Source organism: Panthera onca, chromosome B1 (genome assembly GCF_046562875.1).
Source record: "Panthera onca isolate mPanOnc1 chromosome B1, mPanOnc1 haplotype 2, whole genome shotgun sequence".
Lineage (NCBI taxonomy): Eukaryota > Metazoa > Chordata > Mammalia > Carnivora > Felidae > Panthera > Panthera onca.
Window position 1 is genome coordinate 4862079 of NC_138342.1, and position 20509 is coordinate 4882587.

At 60.2% G+C, this 20509-nt stretch overlaps 1 protein-coding gene across 2 annotated transcripts in view; it reads left to right on the forward strand.

Annotated features, from left to right (window-relative positions):
• The window catches only part of PPP2R2C (protein phosphatase 2 regulatory subunit Bgamma), a 138404-nt gene extending 120300 nt beyond the window's left edge, over nucleotides 1-18104 (forward strand). For both annotated transcript variants that reach the window (XM_060655477.3, XM_060655476.3), the window contains exons 7-9: nucleotides 2626-2795; nucleotides 6523-6614; nucleotides 15366-18104. In XM_060655477.3, the coding sequence (XP_060511460.1) occupies nucleotides 2626-2795; nucleotides 6523-6614; nucleotides 15366-15657 (554 nt within the window). In that variant the 3' untranslated portion in view covers nucleotides 15658-18104. The remainder of the gene's footprint in view (nucleotides 1-2625; nucleotides 2796-6522; nucleotides 6615-15365) is intronic.
• The last annotated feature ends 2405 nt before the right edge of the window (nucleotides 18105-20509 follow it).

Sequence of the window (20509 nt, forward strand, 5' to 3'; positions counted from 1 at the left end):
GCCAGCCCTGGGGGATTGGCCGGAGAAACCTCCAAAGTGGGCATGGGGTGCAAGGGGCCCCCTCAAAGTTGGGGTGCAAGAGACCAACCCCGTTTTATGCCTGTATAACTCCCCTTCTGTTCTGACCCTTCGGGGCACAAATGCTAATTCAGTCAAGAGGGGGTTCCTGCCTCGAACCTGGGGAGGAATGGGGGCGAGGGGACACCTAGGTCCCTGCTGATTGTTTGGGGTCGCTCTTCTCTGAAACCCTCTGCCCTGCTCCTCTCAAATACAGGTTTATACCCCTGTTCATTTAAGGAAGACACACAGTCTCGGCACTCCAAGTAGGAAATTAAGTGCTGAAATTTTACAAATGCTTATCCCTGCCAGAAATGAAGGTGTCAGAGGCACAAAACATTGATTATGTGAGACGCGAATCAGAATTCAGAGGTTTTACGGGCGCCTGGGTGGCTTAGTCGGTTAAGCATCTGACTCTTGGTTTCAGGCTCAGGTTACGATCTCAGGGTTTGGGTGTTCAAGCCCCACATCAGGCTCTGTGTTGACAGTGTGGAGCCTGCTTGGGATTCGCTCTCTCCCTCTCTCTCTGCCCCTCCCATGCTCTCTCTCTCTCGCTCTCTCTCTCAAAATAAATAAGATAAAATAAAATAAGAATTCAGAGGTTTTAGAGGTTAAAGGTGACGTGCCAGGAGGTCTCCTTGCCCCTGTAGGGAGGTGAATCCTGGAGAAACCCACACCTCACCTTGCCGTCCTTTTCTCCTGCCCTCATTGCCTATGGGATGACTCCTTCCCTTGGCTCACGGCGCCTCACTCACTCCTTTCTCCGTCCATGTGACCTTCCACTTGTCCCTGTCTCAGGCCCTTTGCACATGCTGTTCCTTCTGCCTGGAGTCCTCCTCTCTCAGCACCTACACTGTTCTCTGCCTCACTCCATTCAGATCTCTGCTCAGATGCTCTTTCCCCCTGGGTGCTGTCCATCCAGATCACCAGCTCCTATCCATCTGTCTCCTTGCTTTAGTTTTCTTCCCTGCCCTCATCACTGCCTGACGGTGTAGCATGTAGTTTTACTGCCTGTCTCTGCGAGAATGTTGGTTCCAGGAGACTCACTGCTCTCTGCGGCATCTCAGGGTCTCAGTGCCCGGCATACGGAGGGCGCTCGGTGTGGACTGGGTGTCTGAGAGAATGAATGAATGCATCGGACGCAAGAGCATCTGGCTGGCATGAAATGTTTCCAGCCACCGTGCAGAAAGGAGCTCGGCAAGAGCTGCATTTCTGGGAAAGACAGGAACAGGAGTGAGATCGGGGGTCCCGGATGGGGGGACAAGGGGCCAGAACAGACCTGGGAAGTGGCACATGGGATTTGGGGACTGGGAGGGGCTGGCAGGGAGGGCACTCTTGTGAGCCTCCAGAGACATGTGCTCAGCTCTCTGCTTCCGTGTTTCAGGTGTGGGGACTCAGGGGCCAGCAGACAGAGTGGCCACTCAGCCGGTGTCCGTGGGGACAGCTAGAAAGGTTGTCAAATGTCTAAATCCTTCCAGACTGGCTGGTAAAGAGGTGCTGGCCTCCCACTCTGTCCTTCCCCGTGATCCCGGGCCCTTCCGTGGCCCAGCTCCTAAGGAGCTAATAATGCTTGGTTGGCTTGGTTAGCTAAGGTGACGCTTGGGTAATGCCTGGTCCCCACCCTGCTCCAGCACCAGGGCCACTGTGGGATCTGATTGGCCAGCGAGGGCGTTGCTGGGCAGACTGGTGGGGCAGCCAGCAGTAGACTGAGCCCCGAAGAACCTGTCCTGCTGGGTGGGAACCTCCATGTGCCCCGAAGGCCCCATCCTCAGGGGCAGCAGGGAGGGGACGTTGCCTGGGGGGCCGCTCACTGTGCACTCTGTCCCAGAGTGGGATCATCCAGTAGGGGCGGCAAGCTGTCGCCTTCAGGAGCCCGGGAAGCAACTTCCTGCGTGAAGCACCTTGTCTGAGATGCCGGGAGGTGGGTGGCGGGCAGCTGATGGGACTCAGGCTCCATCTGTGGCAGCGAGATTGGATGTAGCCGCGATCCCCGTAGCAGCCAGACAAAACGTGCCTGCCCTCGGGGCTCAGCCGTGAGTGCCCCGTGCACCGTGAGCAGAGGCCCCGGGCTGCAAGCAGGGCCCAGCCTCCTCCCCGACGCTGCCCAGCACGTGTGAGAACATCAGGACGCCAGTAGGTGGCAGCAGAGTGCGGCCCAGCCAGTGTCCCTCTGGGTTCAAATCCCCACTCGGCCACTTTCTTCTAGCTCAGTGCCTCGGGCATGGTTTTTAGCCATCCATGCCTCAGTTGTCCCGGCCATGAAATGGGACTGATAGTGGTACTGACCAGATGTTTTATCAGGGGATTGGACGAGGTGATGCACGGAACGGGCTGTGCACAGAATCCGGCTCAGAGAGTAAATGCTCAATAAACGTGGTTCCGAAAGCTGCCCCTTCCCTCCTCAGAAGGGTCGGTTCGGGGCCACAGCCTGACAGGTATTTAGCCTCAGGCTTGATGAGTGAATGAATGACCATACAGCGAGAGCCCAGGACAGAAACAGAGTCGTCTGTTATTCTGATCCGCGGGGCGGGCGGCCCGGTGACGGCAATCGATTCTCTGTCTCCACAGTGTTCGAAGAGCCCGAGGACCCCAGCAACCGCTCCTTCTTCTCCGAAATCATCTCCTCCGTGTCGGACGTGAAGTTCAGCCACAGTGGCCGATACATGCTCACCCGGGATTACCTCACGGTCAAAGTCTGGGACCTTAACATGGAGGCAAGGCCCATCGAGACCTATCAGGTGGGTGCCACGGCCTAGAAACTCCGGAGCCCCTCTGAGGGGTGGGAGACGCAGCCCTCCCCCGCCCCCCCCCCCGGCCTCCGCCTCCTGTGCCCAGAACTCCCGGGAGGGGCGTCCCCGCCGCAGAGGTGGCTTCCATACGCCCCATATGAAGGCTCAGGAAATCGGGCAGCCTGTCCCCAGTCACACACCCCGGCCCAGGCCTGCCTTCCAGGCGGGGGTGGGGGCGGTGCCGTCCCCTTGCTGGCTCCTGCCGTCGGGGCCCAGAGGGACAAGGGTGAGCGACAGGCGAGGCCCGGTTTGAGGGTGCAGATGATGAAGGATGAGGTCGCCCGTCCTGGAGCCCGCGTCTGCAGTTAAGGCGGGAGAAGCCCTGTCCTCTCCCGGGGAGCACCCCTCCTGAGCGCGTGCGGCGGTGACTGGGAGCGTGCTACCTTTCTCAGTCCTCGGCACGGGCCTCGCAAGTCAGGCCCTTAGGCCGGAGCGTGGGGCACCTTCCGGAAAGTTACGACTTTTTGTTTTTCTGTTACGATCCACCCAGATAGAGTCGGGGGGTGGAAAACAAAGTTCGCACGATGTTAAGTAAGACCCCACGGGGTTGGGGCCAGAGTTCTCTCTATCCGGTTGTATTTGGAGAAAGTTGAGTTAAGTGGCAGACCTGCAGGAGTAGAGAGAGAGAGCTAGCCAGCCGCAGACCTGGGATTGCGGTCTTTCCCCGGAGCCCCTGCTCTTCCTTGCTCTGCCACCAGAGGGCAGGAGGCGCTCACTTTGCAGGAGAGGGCGGGCGAGAACAGCGTGCGGGGGTGGGTGCGTGCGTGCGTGTTGTGTGTTCGGACGAGTGCATCAGTGAGGCCGCTCTGACTGCGCAGGGAGCACACACAGTGCAGACCTGGGGGGGCTGCCCATGAGCCCCTGGGAATCTGTCCGTGGCCGGCATGAAGCCAGGCACCGTGTATCCCCAGGCATCTAAGGGGTCACACCTATTTGGCAGGTGCTCAGTGCCTGGCTAGACCCTGGGCCCCAGGGAGAAGTGGCAGCCGCAGCCTTGCCCTCCAGGGTCCCGCGCGACAGCGACCCTGGGTGCGGTGTGGCTGTGGACCAGGGGGCTCCCTGGGAGCGGAGGCTCCCGGAGGCAGGCACCTGTCTGAGAGAAATAGCCGTGCCCTCCCGCGTCTCTCCCCTGGCTCCGCTCTCTCCTCCATAGCCCCTGGTGCCTCTCACGTGTGTGTTCGTCAGCCTGCCTCCCAGGCTCCTCCGGGGCTGCCTTTGTGCCTGTCACTGGGGGCCTCCCTGGGGACCCACAAACAGTCAGGGGTCCTCTGCTCAGCCTCATCCGTGCCTGCTTCCCGGCAGAGGCAGTCTGGGGTCCAGCCTCGGCACAGATGAGGCCGTGCGGGTTCCCGTGGAGGCAGGTGCTGTTCCCCACCCGTCACGCTCGCCACGGGAGGAGGGCGAGAGTCCCTGACCCAGTGGCTCCATCCCAGGCTTGGGCCAGTGATCCCTGCCTTAGGCTTCCCTCTCTCCAGGTCTTGGAGACACACAAGACCAGTGCCCTCACCCCCCACCTCCTCTCTTGGCTCCCACGGCAGCCTCAAGGGGCATCCATTCCAACCGGAAGGATGGCCAGAGACCAAGGAAATACACAAATGAAATAAAATGAAATAATCACAGGCTGCAAAGAAAACAAACCAGGAGCTGAGGCAGAGAAAGGAGGGGTGCTGGAGTCTGATGGAAGTGAGGGCATCAGTCGGGGGCGGGGGGGGGTGGGCAGGGAAGGTGCTCCCAGGGGCGGAAACAGCAAGTGCAAAGGCCCTGAGGCAGGCATGTGGTTCGTGTGGTCAGGAAATGGTGGGGAGCCAGCTGGAGCAGAGTGAGCAGGGGGAGAGAAGAAGAGTCTGAGGTCAGAGAGGTGATTGGGGGCAGAGTCTAGGGGGCTTGTGAGCACTGGAAGGTCTTGAGCAGCAGAGTGACATGGTCCAGCTTGGTTTCTTAGGGGTCTCTCGGGTTGCCCGTGGAGACAGACTGGGTTGGGGGGGCACAGAAGCGGGGAGCAGTCAGGAGGCATTTGCAGTGAGCTGGGAGACGGTGGTTTGGGGCAGGGAGCAGCACAGGACGTGGTGAGTGGCAGCTGGGTTCCAGGTCGCTTTGGATTCTGCTTCTGGACTGACTGAATGTGGGGTGTGACCGACGAGCGGTGTGGAGAGGGATGCTGTTGTTTGTGGCCTTTGTACCGGGAAGGATGGGGGACCGGGGCAGGGGGCTCGCAGGGGACAGCCTCGAGGGGCCTCTTGCCCACCCCTGTGGCAGCTGGATGGTCCGCTGTGCGCCCCAGGGAGACGGGTCCTGCTGGAGGGGAGCATCCACACGTCGTCGGAGTGTGGAGGGCATCACACAAGAGTGCAGGCGGGGGTGGGAACAGAAGGGCCGTGGACCCAGCTCCATGGGCCGGTGGGCAGGCAGGGAGGGAGCCCTCTCCGAGGAGGGGCATCTCAGCCGAGGCCCGAGAAAGTCACCTTGTACGACCGGGCTGAGCCTTGGGAGCAGGGGGTCCACACAAACACAGAAAGTCCGGGCAGGACCCTCAGATGCACTGGACGCTCCGAGGGAAGAGCCTCACTCAGCCTGGGGACCCTGGAGGCTGCTGGGTGGCAGGGGGTGGGGGCGCCCATCTTTTTAAAGATGAATAAGAGGTTCTCAGACAGAACCTGTCTTCTTCCCCCTCCCTCCTCCCCCCTCCTCTCCCTACACTTGTCTCCTGGCCTGTGGCATTGCCCAACAGGAGTTGAACGCGTATTTCTGTCTGTTCCTCCGGAGTTAATCAGGGTCCCAAATACCTATCGGTGTTTGCCCTTCGTTTGTCTGCTTGGAGGGGTCCGTGACCCCCTTCCTAGATGGGAAACCTGGGGGTCACAGAGGCTAAGTGACTCCCGGGTCACACGGTAAGGGGCAGAGCCAGGAGTTCAGGCTTTGGGTACGCTGTCCCCTCCCCTCCCCCCACGCAGAGGGCAGGGCCACGTGCCTGGCAGAGAGCGGGCACCGACCAGGCCCTCTGGGTTTAGAGGCTGCTGTCGGGTGGCCCCGGGCCACAGGGGCATCGCCGTCTCTCCTGTGGTGTCAGCTAACTCTGGAAGAGCGTCCTGGTCTTCTGCTTACCAGCTGTGTGACTCTGGGCCAGTCGCTTACCCTCTCTGAGTGTCAGGGCCTCATCCACAAAACAGGACGAGTGACACGCACCAAGATCACGTTTGAGAGGCCTGTGTGAGCTCCCCTTCCCCTTTCTCCCATGATCCGTGCTCAGGGTGACTGTTCCGATCCTCAGAGAGCATGACCCTGCACCACACAGCCTCCTACAGTTGGTCCCGCCACAGCCCATGAGGTATGGTGCTCTTGTCACTTCAAGGCGGAAGAAACCAAGGCTCAGAGGGGTGAAGTCACTTGCCCGGGATCACACAGCGTGGGGGAGGAGGGGTGGAGCCAGGATCTGGTCCCTGCGGTATCTTTTCCTTTGTCACTGCGACTGTCCCCTCTGGCTACACCTCTAGGGTCGGCCCTGTCCCCCTGTCTGGCTGTGGGTCCTTCTCAATGAGCAGGGCTGAGTCGGGGCTGGAGGGGCCATCCGGACCCAGAGGGCACAGCCCCTCCCTGCTCAGGGACACTCTTCTCGCAGCAGGGACCAGGACTGCTGGGGCGCCCCCTGCCCCGACTCACCGGCCCCTTCTCTCACCAGGTCCACGACTATCTGCGGAGCAAGCTCTGTTCCCTGTACGAGAACGACTGCATTTTCGACAAGTTTGAATGTGCCTGGAACGGCAGCGACAGGTAACCCCCAACCCGGGGGCAGTGGCCCCCTCGCCGGGGAGCGCCTCGGCTGCCGGCCTGGCATCCTGGGGAACTCGCTGGTAATGAGCCTGATGGATGAACGTGTGGGAAGCGGCCCATCCGTTCTTCCAGCGCCCACGAGCTCTCAGCCCTCACAGGCCAGGGCAGGAAACGACAGCCAGGTCACAACCTGTGACCACACCTGCCGTCCACTTGGAGCCCCCCCGTCTCCTAAGTGATAGTGGAAACAGTCGAGGCCGAGGCCCTAGCCACACACATCCCCAGGTTGTCGATGAGGGGTGTTCCCTGGACCGCCACGGGGGGGCGGGGAGAGCTTCGGCCGCTGGTCCACACCCTCCCCCTCCCCCCGCCCCCATCATGGCTGCACCTGCCTCCCTGGTGGCTCCCCTACATCGGGCCCCCCGGGGTGGTGGGCACATCACAGCTCCACACCTCTGGGGCTGGCAGGGTCCCCCAGGCCCGGCCACATCTCACAGCCCACCCACCCGGGAGATGGCCCGATGTGAGTTCCTGTTTCCCTGTTGCTGGCTCAGCCCAGGGCCGGCGTGGACGGGAAGGCCCAGCACAGGGGCCCAGGTGACCAGAAAATGCAGGATATAGACCGCACTGTGTCCCAGAGCACTGCCTGTCACGTTTTCACAGCCTGAGCAGGCCTGGCGTCCCCTCCCTGTCCTGTGGTCCAGCGCGGTGCAGGGGGGAGGCGTGGTGTGCGGGCCAGCAGCCTTTGGTTCAAGTGTCGTCCAGGGGCGTGCATCCGTCATGTGCTGCCGCGGTCACGGGAAGAGCTTCTGTGATGCGACAGGCACGCTGGGACCCTAGGATGGGGGTGGTGAGGAGGGGCCAGGAACCGCAGGGCCGGGGCCGGGAGGGAGCTGCCTGCATGTAGGCTGGCCCCACATGGGGCTGAGCCGCCGGGTCCAGGGTGGGGGTCCCCTAGAGCTGCTGCTGACATCCCGGGGGCTCACCTGGCTCAGCTCTCAATCGGGGACCAGCGTGGGGGTCACAGGGGCTCAGTTGGATAACACTGAGAAGGCTGGCTTGAGGCCAGGCCGACACGGCACTCCCTCCGGGTGCCGCACCCAGGCTGACCCCAGACACCCCCAGGGAGGACAGGGCTTCTGGGATACCCTGAGCTTCAGACCCTGACACATTGGGGGTTCCCCAGCGAGCACTGGCTGTGGGTCTTGGGGTGGGGGCTGTCAGAATCTCAGGAGAGGGACTTACTGCTGGCCACGGGGGATTGTGTGTGTGTGTGTGTGTGTGTGTGTGTGTGTGTGTTGGGGGCCGTCTCCCCTGGCCATGGGCGATGCACGCCCTTCTTCCACATTACCACCAGGGGGCGCTCGTGAACAGGTGACGCCTGGCTCCCAGGGACAGGAGCCACCGAGCTTGTCCTGGTTGGATCTCAGCTGTCCTGCCTCTCACGAGCCACTTCCTGCCACGCATTTAACATACCAGCCACCCCCCTCCCCGGCGGTCCCGCACTTCCCTGTATTGTCTCCCCCCTCCACAACCGCTCTGCTCCTGCAGCCTGGAATCCTGGCCGCACTGTACCTAGCTCACTCCTGTCGCCTCAAGTTACTACCGACCCAACTCAAGGCCACCTCCTCCAGGAAGCCCTCAGGGCTCTCTCCACCTTGGCCCCAAGCCTCCTGACTTTTCCGCCTGTGTCTTGGCACTTTGCGTGTTTTCTCCTTGCCTCTGCCTTCCACGTGGGATGGGGTGCCCTTGGGGGGGGGTGTGACCGTGGCTCAGCCCATCCTAAGCGGCTCACTCCGCACCTCAGGGGTGTCTAGTCAGTGGCTATGACACTCTGGAGGGCGCAAGAGTGTGCCACCTCCTTCCGCTTCATCCTGAGCCCTCCTCAGAGCCCGTTGTGGCGGGTGGAGGACGGTCCCTGCCTCCCAGGAGCTCAGAGCCTAAGGGGAGAAGAAGCGCTGACCTCCAGGACCCCCGCTCGTACAGACCAGACCACCCTGCGAACTCTGCAGGCTCAGCTGAGCCATCCCTCTGCTATCCGTGGGGAGCCCATGTGCCCTGTTGCCCAGACGGCAGCAGAGACCTGCTGGGGTCTGATGGCCCTCACGGTGGCCTCGTACCCAACGCCAGCAAGAGCAGCGGCCTGGTGTAGAGGGAAGGGCCGGACACCCTCGGGTTCCGGTGCACGCTCCCCCACCCTCCAGTTGTGTGCTCCAATTAGCCCCCGAGCCTCCTGAGCCTGCCCACCTGTCCCCTGGAGCATGGTTCTAATCAACCGTGACCTTCCAGGGCTGTTTCGAGGCTGAAAGTCCACGAGTCAGTATCGGCCATGGAAGTTCGGTTGAGCCTCCAATTTCAGCTCAGGTCGTGATCTCACGGTTCGTGAGTTCGAGCCCCGCGTCGGGCCCTGTGCCGACAGCATCCTCTTTCCCCCTCTCTGCCCCTCCTCTGCTTGCACTCTCTCCAAGATAGGTGAATGTTTGGGGGGGGGGGGAAAGAACCCCTCCGAGCCTCCAAGACCCACCTCAAATGCCACCGCCTCTAGGAAGCTCTCCTTGATCTGTTCTGCCTAGGAGAAAGGGATTTGCGTCAACCGGGCGTCTTCCTGTTGCAGAAATCAGACCAGCCTCAGCTTGTTCTGAGAGGCTCCAGGCAAGGCTTCTCCAGGGCTCAGGTGTACCTTGGGGCCATCTCTTTCCCTGTCCTCATCTCTGTGCCTCCCTGCTTCTCCTTACACACTAGCCTCATGCTCTGCTGCAACGCCCCGTGGCTGGCAGGATTGCCCTGCCATTGACCTCACAGTCCGCAACCCTCCCAGGGTGTGGGGTCTGATTGGCTTCGTTTGGGTTACATGCTCACTTTGGGAGCCAATCAGCAAGGACACGATTATTGCAAGCCATGATCAGCCAGCAGGGGGTGCATGGAGCCCTGTGCCTGGCAGTCCCTCCGCTGGCCGGATGGGGGCAGAGAGCCCTGGGGACGGGAGCGGTCAGATCGGCATCCCCACATGCAGAGGAGGAAAATGAGGCTAGCAGAGGTGAAGCGACGTGCCTAGACACAATCCAGGGCAGGGGCTGCCCTTTCCTCTGCTAAGGGAACCTTCTGGAATGTAAGAATGCAAGCAGTGGACCTTTCTGTCCTGGAGTGCTTTGCAGGGTGCTGGGACCTGCTGTCCTGAGATGAAAGGGACCCTTCTCCTTGCAGGCCGGGAGGGGGCCCCCTCTCTCCCACGTGCCAGCCTGATTCTGCATCTTAACGGGAGGAGGATTAGCAGTTGGGCGGGGTTGCCAATGACTTTAGTGACCCCACTCTCCCTTCCCCTGGTGGATCAGGACAGGCGGTTGCGTGACCGCACTCGCTGGTTAAGTGAGCAAAGCTGGGCTGGTGTCCCCTCTTCTCTGCCCTTGCTGGCCTGGAGGGGAGGGTGTGGCCTCTGGCAGGGCCTTTCCCTGAGAATCTTTCCTTTTGCTTCCTCAGTTTGGGTGTCCTGCCTCAGGCTTAGCCGGTGGGACTTCAGGCCAGGAGCATGATTAGAATCAAGGCATCTAGCATAAGGGGGGGGGGGGGTTCCCGGGCCCAGCACTGCTCTGTTTTACTGAGACTCCTGGTCCATGCTCCCCAGAAGCTGGGGTCCCTCATTACCCCCATTTTATTGATGTTAGGGGCAGAGCTAGAATTTGGAGCCAGGTGGGCGAGCCCGAGCACCTGCTCCCAATACCTGGGCTTGGGGCGCTCCTTTGCCTTGGAGGCCCAAGTAAAGCAGGTGGGGGGAGAAAGGCCTCTGTCCTCACTTCTTACGGGGAGGCCAGTGTCCCAGATGGCCCAGCGCCTGCCGCGGCCACGCCCAGTTCCTGACCCCAGGCTGAGCTCCCTGGCAGCTGCTCTGGGCCCAAGGAGGGGAGCCCTTGGCCCTGCAGAGATCTCAGAGTCCCCATCCAGCGTGGGTGTTGGAGACCACAGCTGCGCCCTGGCCCCAGGCTGCCGAGTGCAGGCTGGTGTGGGTCTCATGAGCCTCCCCAGTGGGTCTGCGGCCTACAGGTGATCCCTCTTCTCCGCAGGCTCTGGGAATGTCTGCCTAATAGGGGCAGCCCCGTGCAGGGCGGGGGCCACAGGGTGAGGCCAGACGAGGGCAGGGGTGCCCCAGCTGCTCACCCTGGGGGAGGGAGAGAATCTTTTCTCTCTTGCTGCCACCTCAGCAGCGTCACCTGAGTCCCAGGGCTGGGCACGGGGGTGACGAGTAAAGAAGGGCGGAGGAAGGAGTGAAAGCAGGAAGCACCTTCTAAGTAAAGCTTGGGGCCATGGGCATCTGGCTCAGCGGCACTTCCTGCCTGTGCATGTCCTGGGGGCTCCTGGCAGGGGGGGCCCTCCCCCGGACCCAGCGCCTGACACCAATGGATACCGGCCGTGCGAGTGAAGGGGGGGCGTCTGGCAGTGCCACAGGCGGGTCCCCCCCGGTCTGCTGAGCCGGACGGGCCTGATGGGCTGCTGTCCCGGGCCGGGAGGTGAGAGTTCGTCCCAGCCGGTGACCCCCGAGGTCTGAGCATCCCCCTCTGCGGGGCACGTGGCAGAGCTGTGCCCCAACTGTCTGTGCAGGTGTCAGGCTGGGATCTTCAGATTCCGGTCTTGGCGTCCCCGAGGGCACAGGGCACCAGGAACACGGCAGAGATGGGACGCAGTGCCTGCCTAGGAGGACTCTGTGGTTTACACTGCGTGGACTAAAGCAGAGCCCGGAGGGGGGCCCTGGGCAGGGGGAGAGAGGGTGGGGGCCCTGCAGGGGAGGGGGCCGGGGGTGGCCTCCTGGACGAGGTGCTCTCAAGTGTCAAGAAAGCGGTAGGAATTTGCCCGCAGAGCGTGGCAAGGCATTGGGGCAGAGGGAACAGCATGGCCGAAAGCTCAGGAGAAAGAAAGACCAACTGATGTGGCCACAGCTTAGCGAGTTAAGTCTCAGGTCAAAGTGTCCTTGGGCCTCCCTGGGGTGGGTGTCGTGGGAGAGTCTAGCATGGGGGATGGGGGGCTTAGGGACCGAAGCAGGAAGACCAGTGAGCGAGCCGTCGCAGCCGTCCCTCTGGGCCAGAGGTGAGGGGGATGTGGGTGGTGAAGGTAGAGGGGACAGGCTCAAGTCAGGCCACCTACCTTCAGGTGACCAGAGGATGCACAGGAGCCGGGTCGTGTACACCCTCGGGGGCGGGCACGGGGGTTGGGGGTGCCCCATATACCACCCACCGTGGCGGCCTGGAGCCTTAGAGCAAATGTCCCACCCTGTTCTAGAAAGCAAGAGATGGGGTGCAGAAACTCCCCAGGAGTTGTCACCTCCCCGGCCGCGTGGGCCTCTGACTGTGAACAGGTCACGTTGTCCCTGAGTGTCTGCTCATTATTATAAGAGGTAGCCACGAGCCCTGTTCCCAGCAGCGCCCCTGCTCTCGGGCCTCGGGACTCTGGCACTGGGCCGCACGGCGGCCCCTCACGTCCCCCCAGCCTCGGCAGGTCACCCGGCCCCCAGCTCCCGGCCCCCAGCTCTGTCTTCCAGCCACGTACACACGCTCCACGGGCTGAGCTGCCGGGAGCCGCCGGCACCTGGATGGACTCCAGTGGGCTCCCTGGGGCCTGATGTAGGGAGTGAGCCTTTCCTCCCCGAGAACAACTGTGGGTCTCTGACTCTGTTGCCCACTTTCCTTCCCACGGCCTGGTCTCAGTTCCGTGTTGCAGGTTAAGAGGGACGCCATTTGGCTGCTGGACTGGCCTCCTTCTGGAAGGTGGGAGCGAGAGGGCCTCTCCCAGCATGCACCTGCGACATGCCATTTCTTTGTCTCAACAACAAAGCGATTTATTCACAGGGATGAAGGTTTGGGGGGCAGAGTTGTAGAACACAAGAGAATAGGGCCAGAGAATACTTTGGGATTCTCCACCCACCCTCCCCTCCCCTCCCCTCCAGAGATTAGACAAACCTCCAGAGAAGCAGAACTGCTCGACTGCGCCCCTCCCCCAAGCCCACCCCCACGGCTCTGCCCCCACAGCCGCAGAGAAGCCCCTCCGCCCACTGGGCTGTGTCCCAGGTCAAGTGCAGAGGGGTGGCTGGGCAAGGCCGCTTCCTGCATTTCTAGGACTTGGGAGGGTGGTTGTGAAGGGTTGTGACCCTTCCGCCGAATTCATTCATTCATTCACTCATTCACTCATTCGGCTTAGAGAGCACCTGCTGGGGGGAGGTACCTTCTGAACTTGCAGGTCTGGCGGTGAATAAGAGAAGGTTCTGGCCCTTGGTTCCCTACCATTTACGGAGCATTCACTGCCTTCTCTGCAGGCACCAGGGGGCTTGGCTTGGTCTGGTTCAGTCTGGCTGCTGCTGAGGGCCAGCATTCGCTCCCCCGATGAGGCCAAGCCAGGGCTTGGGACTCTGAGGCAAGACAGGCCCGCCCCAGGAGCCCCCACCCAGTGGTGGAGACAGAGGCAGCACAGAAGCTTGCCCACGGTTATTGGAGCAGGTGCCTCAACACGCCAGCATGCCCTCTGGCTTCTGACCAGGTTTCACCAGTGGGGACACTGGGAGGGAAGCAGGGAGGGAGAGGGTGTTTGTCCCACCTCCCTCCCTGTCCTCTCAGTGGACTATGCCCCGGTCAGCCAGCCCCTTCACATAGTTCTGCCACTCTGTCTCTGTGTCTCTCACCTTTCCTCCTCTCACCCCTCAGGCCTGGGGGATGGTAACAAAATCTCCAAATGTTCCAGTCCCGGGGGCACGGCACTTTCCCTGTGGTTCCCTTAGAACCTTCCAGAACATTTGTGCATAGCTCCTTTGTGGAGCTGGTCTCCAGTCACCCGGTTGGCCTGCACCCTCTGCCCTCTGTTGGGATCCAGGTGACCCCCGCCTGGCTCTGCCTGGACACCCCTGGAACATGGCAGAAGAACCGCTTTATGGAGGTTTTCCATGCTCATTGTCCCCAAGCGCCCACCCACTGATCTCTGAACACAAGGTCGGACAAAGCAGTCTGGGCTTCGGGGGAGGGACACCAAATGCTAACTCGGCAGGTCGCGGGCTCTGGCGGGAAGCGTCGCCTCACGGGCGCAGGCCATCCCCGGGAACCGCATGTGCAGGGCGGGCAGGGGAGGCCCGGAAGCCGCTGTCTGTGGGAACACAAAGTACTTCCCTCAGAGGAACTCTTGGCCCGGACTTGCCAGGACCCAAGACTACAAGGCCCTTCCTGGAGAGGATCAGAACTCCGAGGGGCAGGGAGGCAGCGGGGCCTCCCCACCGCACGACCCCGCCCCTCCTTCTAGAAGGGACTGACCTTGAGAGATGGCCCACAGGCGAGGTAACTGTGTGACAATCACAGCTGGTCCGTTCCGTGCAGGCCCCGGGAGGCGGGCTTCCCGGTCTCGGATAGAGTTGCTGAGGCTGGGGCCTCGGGTGCTACGCTCTCCTAGTGTCGGTTTACCAGCCCACGTTCTCCCACGAGAAGGGGACACGTTACAGGAGATGTGTCACGTTCAGCCCGTGACTCAGCATCACCCGGGCCCCTGAGCCATGCCAGGAGCATCTGACCTCCCACAGCCCAGGTGCCTAATAAGAGAACCTCTCCTGGTCTGTCCGGGTGGACCTCGACCTTGAACATTTCCTGCTCCCCTGCACTGCACTGTCCCCCTGACTTGGGGAAATGGAGACGTGGAAAGTGTGCACAACCCTTGTTCACCTGGGGGGCCGCGGGGCTCTGTCTCAGAGCAGTGAGGCCCCAAGAAACACGCTCAGCTTCCAAAGGGAAGACAGGAATCCCAGTCTGTACACACCTCCCCTGAAGGATGTGGAAGGGGACCTTGTTTCCCAGAATCCCCTCCCTCCTCCCGTTTATTTTGCCCCCCTCCCCCACCCCTGGCTGCTCCAGAGACTCTCCTGGGCCAGACCCCAAAACCCGCTCTGTAGGCCCAGGCCCCGATCGCTGGCCTTCTTGCCGTCCTCTTACCACACAGACCACATGGCCTTTCTCCCAGGCCCCAGGCACCCCTTCTCCTTGGAGGGGGGAGGGAGAAGGAGTGGATGGACAAGGGGCAGATTCCCTTTAGCAGGACAGGAAAGTCCGTGAACATCTGCACATCAACGGCGTGCAACGTGTGTTCATTTAGTCACCCAACTACTCAGAACAGGAAGGTGCTGGGTCCCTGCCGTGAAGGGCGCGTCGGGTCAGTTCAGGGGCCTTCCCTCTGCTGGTGCCTGGAGGTCTGGCCAGGCCTCTCCTGGACAAAGGGGAAAGTACGGGAGAAGTTTCTTTACGATGTCTGGGGATGTCTGGGGCGGAGCATGAAGGGGTCTCCTCCCCTGCCTTAGGGCCGCCTGGGTGGCTCACTCAGTTAAGCGTCTGACTTCAGCTCAGGTCATGATCTCAAGGTTTGGGAGTTCGAGCCCCACATCGGGCTCTGTGCTGACAGTTCAGAGCCTGGAGCCTGCTTCGGATTCTTTGTCTCCTTCTCTCTCTGCCCTTCCCCCGCTCGTGCTCTGTCTCTCTCTCTCTCTCAAAAATAGACATTAAAAAAAAAAAAAATTGTTTTTAAAAGGGTCTCAGCTCCCGGCCTTGGATTCTGCAGGCAGATGGTAGCTGCGATGTGGGGGAGGACCAGAGCCCAAGGGGAAGGTGGGACCGGGGCGGGGGGCCCACCCCAGGGAGCGAGGTCCTGCAGCCCCCGGGGTGGTTACTTGAGGTGTGGCACGTTTCTTCCCCGTACCCTGCCCTCCCCCAACCCGCCTGACGCCTCTCCTTCTCCCGCCAGCGTCATCATGACCGGGGCCTACAACAACTTCTTCCGCATGTTTGACCGGAACACCAAACGCGACGTGACCCTGGAGGCCTCGAGGGAGAGCAGCAAGCCGCGGGCCGTGCTCAAGCCCAGGCGCGTGTGCGTGGGCGGCAAGCGCAGGCGGGACGACATCAGCGTGGACAGCCTGGACTTCACCAAGAAGATTCTGCACACGGCCTGGCACCCGGCCGAGAACATCATCGCCATCGCGGCCACCAACAACCTGTACATCTTCCAGGACAAGGTGAACTCTGAGATGCACTAGGTGTGTGCGGAGCCCCGTCGGGGACGCAGCCGTCCGGTGGCACGGCTGGGAGCGCGTCCCTCCCTCCCGGTCCCCCGGCCGGGCCGCCGCCGCTGGCCGCCGTCTGTTTGAAAACGGGAGGAAGGAGGGTTCACTGAAGCCACAGACCGTAACATGGACGTGACCGTCGCCTCGGGGATCAGGCGCTTCGTTCATTAACCGCCTGCCGCCTGTCCCGCTCTTAGGACTTTGTCATTTCCAGGATCACTTTTCACTCCTTCCAGCAGCAACTCGCAGGGGACAGCAGGCACCCCGGGGGCCTCACGGGCCCCCCCCATCGGGGCTTTGGGGACCAGACGACGGACTCAAACCAGCCAGCCAGGATTCTTTTGATTACAGACGGAGCAGTTTCCACGGTCTCTGAGCTGAGGGTCATCCCTTTGCTTTTTGGATCGTGGACTCGTGCTGAGAACAGACAGGTGTGAGATCCACTTTTAGGTTCTTGCAATGTCTTTCAGTCCCCCAGGTCTGGCGTTCCCAGACAGGAAAGGGGACAGCGAAAGCCACCCGTGTGTGTGTGTGTGCCTGTTCTCACCGTTGCCCCAGCCTTTGCTGAGCGTGGGCCGGCGGGGGGGCCAGGCACGGCGTTCGGCCCTTCACGCGTACGGATCCAGTCCCCACTCTGCGGGGCTTTCCTGTCGTGCTTCATGGTCATTGGGCCCCTCGAGGGAGCTCACGCGGCTCTGTCCGTGACCCATCGCTTCCTCCACAAACACCAGCCCCTCACAGAGTGCCAGATGCCAGGGATGAGAGGTGAGTAATTTATCAGCCCCACTCGACGCGGGAGGACGCTGAGGCCCCGAGAGAATGAACCAGTTTGTCCAACGCACGTCCTGACCGAGTGGTGGAGTCAGGAATCCTGAGCCGGTCTTCACGCGCACGGGGCCCTTCCCAAGTCCACCACGCTGGCGGCTCGTGTTAAAGCAACGTTCTTGCCTGGAAGGTTCTGGAAACATATCTTCATCTTGTGAAGCGGGACAGAGCAGATGGGCCATGACGAGGGTCCGGGGAGACCCGAGCTGCAGCACGGAGTATGGAGAAGGCCCCCGTGGTGCCAAGCTCTGTGTGGTGACTTCAGACCCCCGCCCTCTGTGGGGCACCTCGCCGCGCCCCCATCTGTACCCCAGCCCCTCGTTCAGGTGCACCGAGCTGCCTCCGAGGAGATTGCATGTTTTGACCTTTCAGGATACATCTTCTTTAACGACCTGGCCCGTGTCTCCATAGCACCTGCTCCTGCCCGATGGACGTGGAGACCAGCTCCGCCCATCCCACCCCGCCCACTTGTCCTCTGCACGGAATGACAGATGACGGGGAACCACTGGCTGGGCGTCCTGATTCAGGAAACCGAGTGCAGAGGCCGAAGCCAACATTTTTTTACAGGGTGTAACCCAACCCAGGAAACAGACCCACCCGAGGTTTTTCTCAGTGGATAGTGGTGTACTTTTCTGTGCATCAAAGCACAAAACGCATGTGCATTCACTTCTGGCCATATGATATTTACACAAGGAAATGGGTCCATCGGTCCTGTTTTGTTTTTTTTTTTTTTTAAATCAACATGAATGAAGAATGTTTGTTTGTATATCACTGTAAAATCCAGGTGACCTGGACAGTATTATATGTACATATCTATTCTAATTGAAATTAACAATCACTGGATTGGATTCCTCTTTTCCCCCCTTTGTAAAGAGGTTCAAGAATGTGGTAAATTGTATAGAAATCTTGTCGAAGCCAAAATCCAGCTCTGAGGGCCTTACACAATTACACGGATATTTGGCACAATCCCCTTCCCTTTGTGATTCGGATGCTGAGGGGAGACTCGAACTGCAGCGAGGACTTACTGTCAGAGCGTAGATTTCACACTTACCCGTCTACACAGTACCACTCTTACACTGCATTCAAAAGGAGGTCTTAATACAGTTCCTGGTTCCTTACTTCTGTGTGAAGCTTTGGATAGCAAACCAAAAAAGGAAAAGGAAGAAAGATCCTAGAGGAAAAGCATGCCTTCAGATCCCTGGAAAATCGTGATGTCCAAAGCAGGTTGTGAACAACGACACGTGTTGTGGGGGAGGGGCAGGACTAGCCCCGGCAGACAGACGGGCCAGTAACATAGTCACAAACTCGGCTGCTTCCTCTGTTTAAATTTTCTGCTCTTCTTAAATGTATGGGCATTCACCTAGTCCTTGTGAAGTTGTTGGGTGGTTTTTGTTTTTACTCGAATACTCTGAGGACTGAAGTCTTGGTTGGTGTTGGACGTGTGGTAGGTAGACAGACCTGATCACTTTGGATTCTGTAACTCATGGGTGCATTCTGGTTTCATTCGGTATCTCGGATTATCCGACTGTTGAATAAAATTATAAATATGTTAATACCAGCTTTTTCCAATAAAATAACAAACGTTACATCGAAAATGGGACTCGGAGTGCTGGTGGTTTCTAGTGAGGCCAACCCCGGGGTGGGGGGGGGGGGTGCCATCAGGAGGCAATATGGCAGACGGGAAAGGCTGGATCACGTCAAAGCTTTGCTATCTCTCTCTCTCTTTTTTTTTTTAATTTTTTAAATATTTATTCATTATTGAGAGACAGAGAGCCAGAGCATGAGTATGGGAGGGGAGCCTGGGAGGAGAGCGACCACAAGGCAGCTGGTTCGTTCTGGAAGCTGGGGTGGCCCAGCCTGGTGTGCCGCAGTGGCTGAGAAAAGCCAGAAGATGGGTGAGGACCCCCCCCCCCCCCGCCCCCACCCCCCACCGTGGTCTCCCCCCGCACCCCTCCTGGGGGCCAGGCCTCTCCTCTCCACCTTCCAGAGGGCATTTTATACTTCAGACTCAGCAAGAGGAAGGCAGGTGCTGTTCTAGTGGGTCCTGCTGGTGGGGCTTTCATTGGCTGAGCTCTTTGTCAACCACACGGCCCCTGGGCAGAGCTTAAAGGAGAAAGCTGCTCCCAGGCTGTGCGGCCTTGGACCTGGGCCGACCTCTCTGAACCACCTGGGTAACTAGAGGGCAGTGCCGGTCCTTCTCAGTGCTGTTGGGACGACTGATGAGACACACAAAATACTTGACAGATCCTGTCGTACCGCTGTCCCGGGAGGGTCCCGTACTGTCTTGATTCCGGGCGTTACCTTGTCTGACCTACCTTTCGGCTTCATGTCAGCCCTTTCGCAGGGGAGGGGGGGGGGGTACTTCTGCCGTACCCATTTTACATACGGAGAAACTGGGGCTCGGAGAGAGGAGGGGGTTTAGCCCGCGCCCAAATTTCTAGAAACACCAAGCGGTGATGTCTGGATTCAGACTCTGATGGCGAGTGGCACGTGGTCAGGGACATCGCGGCCTCAGCCCCACCCCGTCCAGCTTCAGCCAGCACTGACTGCGCACCAGCTCGGGACTGTGGCCGTGTGACCTTGAGATGACAGGTTATCCCCAGCCATCAGGCAGACCGATCTGTCACGTGAGTCCTTGTCAGCAGAGAACCTCAGAGGGAGAGGAGACCAGGAAGAGGGGGTCAGATGTGGCAGGAGGGTCCCGTCTGCCATCGCTGGCTGTGGAGATGGGGGAGGGGACGGGCCTCAGGCCCGAGAACGTGGGCGCCTCCAGAGGCTGGCAAGGGCCAGAGTGGATTCAGCAGGACACAGCCTTGCTGACACCTTGCTGGTGGCCTGAGGGGTGGTTTATTCCTCACTGACTCCCGGAACCACTCTGAAGAGCTGGTCCTTACCGTCTTGATCTCCCAGAGGCGTTATCTGGGGCCCAGGAGATTCAGGGCACGTGCCCAAGGCCCACCGCCCATATGGTAACGACCACACTGGTGGCCACTGATGGACCCCAGCTCTGTGCCAGGGACTGTGGCCAGCCCTTTGCGTTTATTTCAGCCACAGTAAACCCCCGTGGCAGGTACTCTTGCTGCTTCTGTTCTAGAGATGAGGGACTCCAGGCTCAGAGAGGTTAGGGAACTTGCCCAGGACCACACAGTAAAGGCAGAGCTAGAACCCAGCTCTCTGACACGTCTGTCCTGTGCAGGCGTAGGTTCCGGAGCTGGCATCTGACCTCATTCTGTCTTGACCTCAGCGCCCTGTTCTTCTGGCATCGACACCCCTGGGGCAAAGGGGGGTCGACTGCGTACAGCCTGCAAAATCTAGAGAAAGCTTTGTGATTTCTACCGGCACTGGATTCCTTCTTTACACGCTACCCGAAGTTGCTGGGTGGTAACTTCTGCTACTCTTTGCTGAAAGGGAGCGTTGTTGCTGAAATTCATGCAGCCTCCATGTTTTAACCGAAACATAAAGCCCTTCAGGTTGGCAAATGCCTGGAGAAAGCTTGTCCGGGGGTCAGAGCCGCTGTAAGAGCCGGGGGTGGGCGGTCAGGGTGGAGAATCTCGCCGCGGTCAGGGGACGGACGTGCACTCCCTTCTTATCTCCCCCAGTCAGTCCTGAGAGGGACCCGTGAGGAAGTAAGGCTCAGGAGTCTGACAAACCCCAAGTCACGGAAACGGCGGCTGGTGGATCGGAGATCTGGGTGGTACTCAGACCCCTCGTCAAGCAGGGCAGCAGGGAGTCTCTGACCAGGAGAGCAAGTGATCTTGGCAGGAGTGTGGGGTTGATGAGCGTACCAGGGGCCAGCGTAGGTGACACCACAGCCACTTTCAATGTAGCTTCACTCTGGGCTGACTTGGGACGTTGCTGCGGCCCCATGGGCAGAAAAACCGCACTTGCCTTAAGCTTCATGAAAGTAAACTGAGTCAGGAGTGATCAAAACACCTAGAAAAATATGATTGATTCAAATAAAGGGAAAATGGGGGCCACCCTCCTTGGCCGACGACATTCA